Source organism: Manis javanica, chromosome 13, assembly GCF_040802235.1.
Source record: "Manis javanica isolate MJ-LG chromosome 13, MJ_LKY, whole genome shotgun sequence".
NCBI classification, from domain to species: Eukaryota; Metazoa; Chordata; class Mammalia; order Pholidota; family Manidae; genus Manis; species Manis javanica.
In genome coordinates, this window is record NC_133168.1 from 140,233 (window position 1) to 153,240 (window position 13,008).

Consider the following 13,008-nt stretch of genomic DNA (forward strand, 5'->3'; position numbering starts at 1 on the left):
TACAGAGGATCTCCACCTGCACCCTCAGTCTGGGCCCTGCTGAAATACCCATCACACTGCATGTGAAGTTAGCTATGGAAAGATGTCTGACATGATGAGCTGACGGTGAGGGTGGGGCTGGTATCCTACACACACCTCCCCGCCGTGTTCCCAGGTCACAGGGGAAGCTCACTAAGTGTGAACTATGGGTGAAATAACTTTCCCTGACTTGGAAAAAGGAGTGTCCTGAATGCCAGAGTCAAATACGTCGTGTTTTCCCTGTGGAATTTCCACAAGTAGCTAACATTTTTGAGAGTCTACTGCATACAGATATTGTGCTGGTGTTTTGGGTTTTGTGTCACTATTTCATTCGATCCTCCTACCAACTCTATAAAATAACAAGTACACGTGATGTAACGGAGGTTCTGAGAGGTTAAGCAACTCCATCACTCAGCAGCTAGAGCCCAGAATGGGAGCCTACGTTCTTAACCAATGTAATGGTGCTGATAGAGTCATCAGGCTATCAGGCTTGCACAGCTCTGTGCATTCAGTCCTAATCCAAAGACTTGCTCACGACCAAACTGGTAGATATTTGCCTTCCCAGTTGGACTTCCCTATAGAGTGACTAAAATGCCCAGCTGACCCAAGTATTTCCCTTCCCCTAGAAATTTTATTTTTAATCCTAGATAAATTAGCATCCTAAACTATTGTCACGGTGTCTCCAGAGCTAAGCCCTGTAAAGCTGAAGGTCCAGTTGTGATCTGAGGCACCCTTACCATATTTTTTTTTTCCTTAACAAATCTGCTTCAGCAAAAAGTACAAAACCTTGATGGTTAGTTCGGAAGCTACAATTAAAGCAGTATGTCTGAATATTTGATATACATCCTTATATTTTAAGCAAGATTACTTTTTAGTTACAGAAAAGGCTGAATCCAGATTGCTTCTTACAGTACTTACAAAAGCTGTCATTTTGGGGCACTTCAAGAAGTCCGACTTTACATAATTTCTCCTATTTTTATCATTAAAAGCAATTACCTGAGGAGCTGCAGGACCACTTCAATGCCAAAAAAATAGTCTAAATGTGTCAACATCTGCTCGTTTCACATGGTGCCTGCCCAGTGTGACGAGGCCAGCCCACTGGTGCATAAAAACTAAACCAACCTCATATTTAGCCCAACTCAGCTGGTTATTCCAAATTAACAATTGCAGAAAAAGCATGTCTAGACTCAACGGTTCTGGAGGTCCAGAGTCACTTACGTGCACACACTCCGGTCTCGAACCGAGGCCTGTCTGCTGAGTAGTCACAGTACAGCCCTTTGTGGGGGTCGCAGAGGTCAGCTTCATTGCAGAAGTCCCCTGGTTGCTTGGCACAGATTCTACAGCATCCACAGCCATCCCTCACGGAGCTCACACCAGGGGGGCAACGGGGCTTCTCCAGAGGGCATTCACAGGGCCAGTGGCAGAACTGTTTGCGGGGGGGCACCGGCGATACCTCCCCAGGCCTGCCTTCAGGTGTTGTGCCCGAGGGCCCAGCGCCCTGTGCCCTGCAGCAGAACTTCATTTGATGATAAAAGTGATGTTAGAAATGACTCCTCAAACTCATTTCAGAGGTTCTAGAGAACCAGACCACCCCGCAGACTGGAGGATACAGTGTGGTGAGCTGCAGTGACAGTCCGCATCAATCCCTCCCCCTTGACCTGCTCTTTGCCCCACTTCCAACACGTCGGGCGCTCACTCCTTGGTAACTGATTGATCCTCTCGGTCTCTGCTAGTTTCACCCTCTGAACATCGGAGCCCCACGGTTAAGCCCTCTGACATATCTCGAACCTCTCACGCCGACCTCTCCCCATGAACTCAGGCACCTGACAGGCACAGCGACCTTAACGGAACCAAGAGTAAAGTCACAGCTTTCCTTCCGATCTACTTCTTCGGGAATGTCCCTGTCTGAGCAAACGCCAATTTCATTTTTCCAAATACTTTGGAATATTCGGAAATGAAGGTAATTTCTGACTCTTCTCTCACATTATATGTACATCCAATCCCATCAGTAAATTTTGTTGGTTACATCTTTAAAATGTACCCACTCTATTCCTGTCTTAATATTCCCACTGTTACCACAGCGACCCAAGCTGCCAATATTTTTCACTTAGATGATGAGAGTCTCCCAAAGGTTCTCCTTGCCTCCTGCTTTGTCCTCTGTATTCTCCAATCAGCAGAATGATTTTTAGTTTATAAAAGTGGCAAAAATAAACAAGTGGGACTACATCAAACTAAAATCTTCTGCACAGCAAACGAAATAATCAACAAAATGAAAGGTCAACCTACCTAATGGGAGAAAATATTTGCAAACTTTATCTGACAAAGAGTTAAAACCCAAAATATATCAGGACCCATACAACTCAGTGACCAAAAAACACCCCAAAAGAACCAAATAACCAAGTAAAAAATGTACAAAGAAACTGAATAGGCATTTCTCCAGAGAAAATATACAAATGGCCAATGAAAAGATGCTCTGCATCACTCATCAGGGAAATGCAAATAAAAACCACAATTAGATACCACCTCACACCAATTAGAATGGCCGCTATCCAAAAGACAAGAAATGACAAATGTTGGCACGGATGGTAAGAAATGGGAACCTTCCTACACTGTTGGTGGGAATGTAAACTGGGGCAGCCACTGTGGAAAGCCGTATGCAGGTTCCTCAAAAAATTAAAAATAGAAATACCATACAACCTAGCAATCTCACTTCTGGGTACTTATCCAAATGATTTGAAATCAGCATCTCAGATACCTGCACTCCTGTGCTCACTGCAGCTTTACGCACAACAGGCAAAATACGGAAATGACCTCAATGTCCACCCATCGATGAACAGATTAAATGTGTTAAATGCAGACAACACAATATTATTCAGTCTAAGAAGGAAATCCTGCCACTTGCAACATGATGGATGAACCTGGAGGACACTATGCTCAGTGAAATAAGCCACACTTGGAAAGACAAATACTGTATGATCTCACTTACATGTGGAACTAAAATAGTCAAGCTCAGAGGCTGAGCGTAGAACGGTGGTTTCCAGGACCTGGGGGGAGGGGGAGGTGGGGTGGTGGTGATCAAAGGGTATTAATTTCAGTTATGCAAGGGAAGTATTTTTCTGGGGATCCACTACACAGCAGAGCACGTATAACTAACAATACTGTACACTTAAAAGTTGCTGAGAATAGTAGCTCTTATGTTAAATGTCCTTACTACGGGAAAAAAATGAAGGGGGCAGGAGGAAACTTTGGGAGGTGATGGATATGTTCATGGCTTGGATGGTGGTGACGGTTTTATGAATATATACTTATCCCCAAACTCACCACATTGTATACATTGAATACATACATCATTTTACATGTCAATCGTACCTCAATTCATGTCACCCCTTGCTCATACGGGGTGGCTTCCCAGTAAAATTCGCACTCCCCTACGAGGCCCTGCAGTATCCGATGCCCACTCCGCGCTTACATTGCCTACCACCGCTCACCCCTCACTTGCTTCACTCCGGCCACAGGCCGAAGCCCGGAGCCCGGAGCCCGCAGGCCGAAGCCCGGAGGCCGAAGCCCAGAGCCCGGAGGCCGAAGCCCGGAGGCCGGAGCCCGCAGGCCGAAGCCCGGAGGCCGGAGCCCGGAACCCGCAGGCCGAAGCCCGGAGGCCGGAGCCCGGAGCCCGCAGGCCGGAGCCCGGAGGCCGGAGCCCGGAGGCCGCAGGCCGAAGCCCGGAGGCTGGAGCCCGGAGGCCGGAGCCGGGAGCCCGCAGGCCGAAGCGCGGAGGCTGGAGCCCGGAGGCCGGAGCCCGGAGGCCGCAGGCCGAAGCCCGGAGGCCGGAGCCCAGAACCCGGAGGCCGAAGCCCGGAGGCCGGGAGCCCGGAACCCGCGCCCTGACGCGCGCCCCTAGCGTCCGGGGTGCTCGCGCAGCGCGGGTAGGAAGGCGACCACCGCGTCCACGAGACACTCGGCGAGCACAGGGGTTCCCCTGCCGAGGAGGACGGCCCTGCCCCTGCCGCGTTCCCCAGGACCTCATCCCTCCGCTCCCCCCGTCTTCCTTTCCTGTCTCGGACCCGAGGAACCCAGACCCGCGGTCGGCTCGGCAGGGAGGCGTACGGACGGGGACGCACCTGCGGCAGGGCGGCGACGAGCAGCGCCGACAGGAGACCGCCCCGCATGTTCGCCGCCGCGCGCGCCGCGGACCCGCGCTGTCCGCCGCCGCTTCCTGTTTACCTCCGCGGGGCGGCGGCGGGCGCGGAGCGGGGGCGCGCGCCCCGGGCGGGGGCGGCGGGACTGCCCTTGGGAAACGGGGACCGCCGGGGCTTCGTGTTCCCCGCAGCCTCTCCCGCCGCGGGCCCGGGCTGCCGGCCGCCGCGAGGAGCACAGAGCACGGGCCTGGCCCCTGCCGCGGCCGCCCTGGGCTCCTCCTGGGCCGGCCCTGGGCCCCCTCCTCGGGTCCGTCCAGTTGCTGATTCCCTAACCCTAAGCCCGACGCCGTCTGGTACTTACCCCTGTCACACACATTTCCCACACCGGGGCACAGTAATAGGGAAATGTGGATGGAACACGGGGGGGACCCCTAGGGTGTCTGCGGGAGAGAAGCCCCTTTGGGCGGCCCCAGCCCCATGGCAGTTGAGAGTGAGGTTAACCCCGTTTGCGGGCTAAAATGAACCAATTACGCTAGTGGCAATCATGCACTTAACAAATTAAGATTAAAAAACGTTTATTATGGATGTGTACTCTTCCCATCTTCACCCCCGAGGTGGCGGGTGTGCTCGCCAGCCCACCTCCGGGGTCCAGGCTCATCCGGGGACTTCTGCTTGTCCCACATTCTCCACCGTGCTCTTTGTTCGTGTATCTCGATGTGGGTGTGTGAGGGGCTTTGTCTTCTTGTGGGTGGGGTGCGCGGCCACCTTCCTGCCCTCATCCTCGGGACTATTCTTTTCCCTCTGATCTGTTCCCTAATTAGCATTCCTGCTCCCCTCCCTCTCCTCAGCTCACCGCTCCCCACCCCCCGCCACCCCGGGTCTGTTCAGGACACTGACAGCTACATGCAGGCCTAGCGCCGAGGGTCTGGGGAAGCTGGGTTCCACCAGCATGGGACCAGGGTCCTTGGAGAACGAGGGACTCCCTGAGACTCAGAAACTACGCAGCTTGCTAAGCAGTCGATTTTGCCGTAATTACATATACACCAAACAAGGAATATCCCACATAGTTAACAGCATCAACTCCGTTTGCTAAGAAATAGGACAAACCCTAGATGGGCCTAGAGAGGAAAATGTGTCTGTTTTGGTCCAAGTGACCTACTTCCATCTTTCTGGTTTAACACCCAGCTTCTGGGATTCATGCTCAACCTCGGCCATCGGCCATCAGAATAGATAATTTCTCGTTTCTGGCCAGACGTGGAAAGCAGATCTCAGACCCAGACAAGCATACTCCTCAGCTACACCCCTCCTGTTCCAGCGGCCCCTGTTCCCGTGTGATGCTGCACCGATCTGCACAGTGTCTGAGCTGACAAAAGGCACACTGGTGTTTGCTCTTTGAGATGCTGGTGGCAGCAGCCACTTCTCTGGAAATATCTTGTGTCCCTCGGCAATCTCTCTGCCACAGGCAGGGCAGGTGTCATACCCTCTGTCCTCACCTCTTGGTAGGAAAGGAGCATCTTAGTTGAGAACTAATTTTTGAGGACCCCATCCCCCACCCCAAAGTGTACATAATTGATCGATTCCGGTTATTCACTATCCAGGGTGTTTAGACATCTCCAGCCACGGGCATGCTCCTATTTACCTACTTAAAGCCTATATGGATGGACTAAGTGAATACAGTATTTTCAGAGATTGGCACTGCCATCTTCAACTTTAGCCAAGAACCATCACAATGTGCATCCAGTTCTAAGCCTTGCCTCTATTATCTCATTTAACACAATGCTAATCTGTCTAGAACCTCATTTCACAAGTGTTCAGTTTGTAATGTACAAATAGACATGGCATTTGCAACACATTTTACGATATCCAGGGACGTTTAACATGTACTATCTTTTTAAATTTCACAGCTCAGTGAGGTTAAGCAAAAGTAGTATTAACCATCTTCACGTAACAGATAAAAAGCTGAAATTAAGTGATTGTAGTTGGTCAATAATACACACTCAGTCCCTGCCCTCTGCAGCTGTATCATCTCCTGGGAGACAAATCACTAAGCATCTGTAATTAAAAACTGAAAAGGCTAATAATAAAGAACAAGAAAGTCTGACAGGTAGGAGCTAATCTAGATTGTGGGGTAGAGAGGACATCTCTGAGGAGGTGACACTTAGAGTTGAGAGATGAAGCCAGCTGAAGAGTTGAGGAAGACTTGGGATGTAGTGCCCTGTCCACCAGCAAATGCATGCTGCTGATGGTGACAGGCTCCATGTGCAAAGAGCCCACAGCCCTTCCTGGGGATTCCTGAACGCTTTCTACCAGGAGCACCATCACAGCTAGAATACTCCCTTCCCTGGGGAGGCTCAGCCATCAAGGCAAGCGAGCATCCCACCCCACCATTTGTCAGTGAGCTTAGCATAGGCGAGACTTCCTTTCCCCATTCCTCTTTCCCCTCTCTTGTTGGAGAGGGATCTCTTTTTAGCTTTGAGAAGACAGCCCTTGCTGGTGTGCTGTGAGGGTGGGTCGGTGTTTGCACCTGTGAAACTAGTAATGTGGTAACAGCTAAGAATGAGCACTCAAGCTGCCTCTTCATGGTGCTGCGTGCTGTGTGCACATGGACTCATTTGATCCCCGAGCAGCACAGCAGGACGGCCATCTTTGTTTTACTTATGAGAAAACCCAGACAAGGCCACATGGATAGCAAGCGGTACAATCCTGATTCCAAGCATCTAATCCCTATGCTCCGCTACACTCCGAACGGCCCATAAATCACATAACGATCTCTAGCAGGATGGTGTATCGAGAGATTAATCTGTGTCGAGTTCTCAACATTTTTCTTCCTCCTGCTCCCATCTCCAATCCCAAGGCGTTAGTGAGGCCTTTTATATTTCCCTCTGATGCATCCTCCAGGCAGAAAACGGAAGCTGCTGGAATGTTTTAGCTTGTCTTTTAAGGAAATTTGATCTCAGTGGAGAGGAGAGAGGGGAGTTAGTTTGAGGCAGTGTAGAAGAGGAGGGAGTAAAGGCCATAGGCTGAGCGAGGGCCGGGCTCTCAGGCCTTTCCGTGTCAGTGGCAAGGCCCAGAGGGACTCGTGTCCCACGGTGCCCCCCGGAGACTCACAGTGCCAGGGCTCCGCATCGCTGAGTTCCCTGCAGAACTCTGTGCCTCAGCAGATCCAGACCAATCAGGAGTGGGCAGAAAGTTCTGGAAGTGAGGACCAGAAGCCGGGCCTCTTTTCTGGGCACCAGCCAGGCTTCCTGACTGTTGTTTCACGTCTGAGGGTGGCGTGTGCGCTGGCACTGGGTGTGGGGAGGAGCAAATTGGTGATCACTGAGAATAAATCTACCTCCAGATGCGAATGAGGGCGCAGGATTCAGACCCAGGTTTAATTGAATTTTCACTAAAATATAACCAATTTAATTTAATCTAATTTTACTTTGAGGAGAATGAAGAAATGGACATTTCCTACACTCTATTACATAACTTATGGAGTCATTCATACCCACTAAAAGTATTGTAAATCTCACAAAATTGCCATTCGCCTTGTGTTCTCTCCCCTGAAAATTCACAGGCCTCAAAACCAAAAGCAGTTTGGGAACCTCTGTGACACCTCCTCTGGCTCCCTGTCCACTTCCAGTGGGCCTGCTACTAGACCTCTAACGATTCCGTGACTCTTCCAGCCGGGTTACCATGGCAGACCCAGCAGTGCTGAGGGACAGTCATATGACAGGTGTTCAAAAGAACTCGTTGGTTATTTAACGGGACCCCTTTTAACGTCACCCTATACCTACCACAGCCAGGCCTGCTTATAATTCTGCCACGCCTGCCTTTAAATCTGCACACATTTATCCACTGCATCCTTTTAGGCCCATTTCTAACTCTTACTAATTATTGCAATATCCACTTACCTTTTTCCTATATGTCCTCTGTTAAACGCACCCCAATTTTTTTACAAGGTTCTGGCCTCAAAGATCTCCACATGATTTTTGTGAGAGAGCAGGTGTGGTCTCTCTCCTCCCTCCACTGACCTGCCTCCCCTACTGACTCCTGGGCCCCTTGGAGGTGCTGCCTTGTGCACTAAGGCACTGCCAGTCCCTCACCCAGGGGAGAGGGCCAGGGGAGACGCAGGCTCTGCTTGGCCTTCCGCCCAGCTTTAGTGAAGCAGATCCAAGAGCGAGCGCCCCTGGCAAGTGTAAATATCTGGCCCTGCCATCTGTGTGGCCCTCACAGCAGAGTCTCCTTGAAGAGAATCACATACTCTCATTCCCAGGGCATCAAAAAGTCAGGCTATAGCACAACGAAAGCAAGGCCAAATACCTCAGAGTCATCTAATTTGCTTTTTCATTTGGCCCTGCTAGTCTGTGTGGGAAAAAGGGCTGAATTAATCAGGCACAGGCACTGAGGATGGCCATCGAGAAGTAGGGAGAGGAGGATGAACTGTTTTCCTATTTCCAAATGTGAGTGGAGCTCACAGGCATAATGCACAGAACCTTTCTTTCACTCCCTTTCACATGGGATGAAATCCACCCTGGGTAACTAGGCAGAGGCCCTCCTGAAGCGGCGACCTGCCCCTGGCCCTTTCCACAGCTCACCTTTGTGCTGTAGCAGCACAGAACATCTGCGCTGGGCATTCCCCCAGCTTCTTACTTGTGTGGGTGCTGCTCTACTCCGCTGGGTCCGTTCATGTGACAAGGCTTTCCCGAGAGGCCTTGCTAACCAGCACCACAGAGCAGAGGTCCTTAGGCCCTTTGCACACCATCCCTGGGCCATGTAAAATCCACATTGTATCTGCTTCCATGTAGGGCTGCCAAATGTCTAACAAAAGATGCTAAGAATGATAGGATGCCGTTAAATTTTTTAGTATATGTGGGACATGCTTATACTAAGAAGTCATTCATTGTTAATCTGAAATCCAAATTTAATTGGACAAATGTTTGTATGGGTTTTCCCTGCAAGACTGTGGCCGTGTGAAGGTGAAGCCTGCAATACACCCTTGGCACCACAGAATGAGTGGCAGGTGTTTGGTAATCTGTACGAATTTTACAGATTGGCACTTGGAGGTTCTAATTATAAAGGTACTCATCCTACAGGCTAATGAATAAACACTACACTGATAATTTTTCTTTTCCTTTTAAGATCAATCTACTTTTGAAGTTCAGCGTTGTTCCGTGCACAATGTAGGTGGGCAGCTTCCGACTTTCCAGACCCAACCTGCAATGAACACCTATGGACACCAGATGGCGCAACAAGCCCCACATACCAGCCTCGCAGCCCTCGGGAGCGCGTGCCGGCGGCAGGGCGTGCAGCTCGGCCGCGCATACGTAGAGCCGGGAGGGGAGCGGGAGGTGGGGCCGCGCAGCCGCATCAAGATGATGTTCCATTCCACCCCGGAAGTGGGGCCGCTCGCAGTTTCGCACGTTGCTTTGTTCATTCAGGGGAAGATAGGACCTGAAGTCAGTCCGAATCATTGTATTTCACGTTGTCCCTTTGTGAAAGCCACTGCCTCTCAAAGCGCCTGTTTTAAAATACGTGTGTCACCGAGTGTAACTAAAAGACGGTAATGTGTGGGGTGGGGTGGCGGGTTTCACCGCCCAATTATAAAACGTTCTTACGGAAGTGGACGAAATTCCCTCAGGGGTAGTGACTTCGTGACACAGATGCGGCCGGGCAGTAACCGGAAGTCCACCCGTTCTGAGAACGGAAGCTCTGGGAGCGGAGCCCGGACGGGGGCGTGGTCGAGGCGGGGCCAGGGGTCACCCCTCCCTGCTGACGGATGGAGGGCGACAAGCCATCAGGAGGAGAGGAATTAACGGGCAAATACGAAAGCTGTTTAATGTTCCGGGGAGGCTGAAATACATATGCAGTCACCAGTCCTGTACTTTGAATTTGGATTTGCTGGCTAGAGTGCTGCCCAATCTCCTTTCTTTGCACACCACATATATAATGCATCCTCTATATTTCTCATTTGAGTTTTGTTAGTGAAATGAGGCTTTAAAGATAATTCAAAGCATCCTAACTCCAAAATCCTAGGTATTGTGCTGATAACCATAAAGTATAATTTAACAACACTTTTTAAAACAACTTTCCTCCTTTGAGTCTAATGCATTAAGCTTAAGTTTCAGTGGTAACATATCCCTCTTTCTTTGTGTATTCTTGTATCAGTGGGTTTAATAATATTTGGTGTGTGTTTAAACACTGGAGTACAATCAGATGGAGTGAACAGGTTAGGAAAGATGTAAACAACATAACTGTAGGCCTACTGAACAGTAGTCTGTCACAGCAGCCATCAGCCCCCAGGGGGGCTGTGGGTATTGCTGTCTTAGCTTGGGGCCACTGTAACTGAATACCATAGACTGGGTGGCTTATAAAGCAACTGAAATGTATTTCTCATAGTTTTGAGAACTGTGCCAGCATGACATCAGGGTATGGCTGGGTTCTGGTGAGGATGCCCTTCCTGGTTCACAGACAACTATCTTCTCTATGTAGTCTCACATGGTGGAAGGGGCTGAGAGCTCTCACTAATCCCATTCAGAAGGGCTCCACCCTCCTGACCTCACCTCCAAAAGGCCCCACCTCTCAAGACCATCACACTTGGGGTTAGGATTTTAACAAGAATTTTGAAGGGACACAAACATTTAGTCCATTATAGCCAGTTTATTCAACACTGAAGAATATGGAGAGTTAGTTAATCAGGCCAATCAGTACATGGAGGTCAATTAAGAAAGCTTCTACTTAAATTGAGAAAAGCAGTAATCATATTTCAAAAGCCCAATTAAAATATACACTAACCCACCCCTTAGCCAAATCCACATGTAATGTAATTGAATAAATTCCTACATCACATGCTTTCCTAAATTTTAGACCTGGTAGAACAACACTGAGCTTACTCTCACCTCCGAAGGGACCGGTACTTAATGAGGCTCATCCACAGACAATTCCCAAAAGTGAGTTGCATGTGAAAATTTCAGAGTGGAAAGCAACTTTCCAGTCCCTGGCCGCTGGCTGCTGGAATACCACTTGTGTCCTGTCACACAGTGCCAGTCACAGACACTGCCCTTACTGGTCCCTCAGATTTCATGTCCGAACTTAGTATACCCAACTGCAGTGAGCAAGGATTTTAGTTCTGAAACTCAGGTGCACAAGAAATAACACATATTTCTAGAATCCCTTAAATCAATGTGAATTTGACTCCAACTCCCCTTTTCAATGAGCTGTTGGGCAATTGAATCATAATCATTATTAGGCAGCTGCTCCATCCGGGTATGTGTAAGGGTTCCAGGTTCCTGCAGCCCGTGGGCCACATTGTCCCAGCCCCCGTGTTCCTTCAGATCTGAAGATTATTTATGTACCACGCTTGAGGCATAAGGACCACTGGTGGGCTGGGAGGTCCTCTCTGACTTGAATCCCCCCTATGGATGTCTTGCCATCTCCTCACGCCACCTGAGGAATGGGGAGCAGCTCCGTTCTCACAAGACCTTTGATTGGTATTGGGAGTGGGGAACCCCTCACCACCTGGTTTCCTCCAAAGACATGCCTCTTACCCTCCCCTCTCTAGGGTAGAATTTACTGTAAAGTAATAGCAATACACCCTTTCACACAGGATCATGACCCCCTTTAGAACCAAGGGTTCCTAGGAACAGTTTGTAGATTGGTACGACATGGAAATGAGCTTTGTTCTGATGGAGACAAAGTAATGTTAGAGATTCAAAGCAGCTTCAATCAAGAATATTCTGTCCTTTCTGGACAGTTATGGGAATTTCCCCACCGAGCAGAACATGGGGACTCTGCTGTTGGGCTCTTGAAGCATTTCCACATCTAAACATTTCATTTTGTTAACTGGCCTTTCCAGCTCATACATTCCTTCAGTACCACCTTTAATTGAGCAAGTGCATTATATTTTCAGTATCAGCAATAAATGTCCCTCCAACCCAAGAACTTTCTATTATACTGGAGCACCTTTTCTGCTATAAAAAAGAAATAACTCAAGTTTATTTGGTGCAAATGTTGCCTTTGAGAAAACAAACATGGAAGCAAGTCAGGAAGAGATCAACAGGAAGCACTGCTGTGCCGAAGAGACAGCTCACAGCTCCTGGGGGCAGTGGTCACGGTGGGTCGGCCAGCCCCTTCCTCTGGGGAGCTCACTGTCCGCAGGGAGCCCACCCCGTCGTTGGAGCCCTCTGCGATGACAGTGCCTGGGATGATGTCTGCAATGATGGAAATATTCTACAGATAGAGCTGTACTGTGCTCACAGTCAGGTGCTTGCAATATGGCTAGTGCAGCTGAGAAACTGAATTTTATATTTAATTTAATTAGTTAAATTTAAATTTAAATTTAAATAGTCAATGTTGCTTGGGGCTACCATGTTGCACAACGCAACTCTGTAGTCTTTTTCTCTTTTAATCTGTGATTTATACCTTATCTACTTCCATAAAGTTTCTAAAATGGCTTACCAAAAATTAAGCATAGCATTAAACAGGGAAACTGAGGTTTTCTAATGATTAAAAAAATAATAATGAGAGAAAAAGAGTTCTGTAAAAGAGAGCAGAGAAATAGATGTTCCTAGACACATGGAATGATTTAATCATTGCCTTTGAAAATTAAGTTTATTTCTAAGTTGCTGGAAAGTTAGGCAAAAATGAAAAGTCATGCAGAAGGAAACACAGATTCATAGCTGACAATTGTTTGGCCACCAGCAACCCTTATTTTCAGGAAACCATTGCCTGCCTGGAAGCTCTCCCCATCTTAACCCTTCCTATCTGTGTGGTTATGGCAGAGCAACTGATCCATCACAGTCATTTCCTCGAGAGACTGACTTGGGACACAGGAAGGTGTGATCTCTCCCCAGGCTGATGGACAGAAGGTGTG

The 13,008-nt window shown here is 49.0% G+C and overlaps 1 protein-coding gene across 5 annotated transcripts in view; it reads right to left on the reverse strand.

Moving 5' to 3' along the window:
- Positions 1 to 4,360, reverse strand: part of CCN6 (cellular communication network factor 6) — a 14,777-nt gene extending 10,417 nt beyond the window's left edge. The window contains exons 1-2 of one of the 5 annotated variants that reach the window (XR_005059728.2): positions 4,137 to 4,356; positions 1,237 to 1,534 (exon numbers count right to left, since the gene is read on the reverse strand). Coding sequence is in view for 3 of the 5 variants with exons in the window: in XM_073220760.1 (XP_073076861.1) it covers positions 1,237 to 1,534; positions 4,137 to 4,184 (346 nt within the window). In the remaining 2 variants the exon portion in view is untranslated. The other 4 variants (XM_073220760.1, XM_037012322.2, XM_037012320.2 and 1 more) reach the window with 4 other exon arrangements.
- Between the last annotated feature and the right edge of the window lie 8,648 nt (positions 4,361 to 13,008).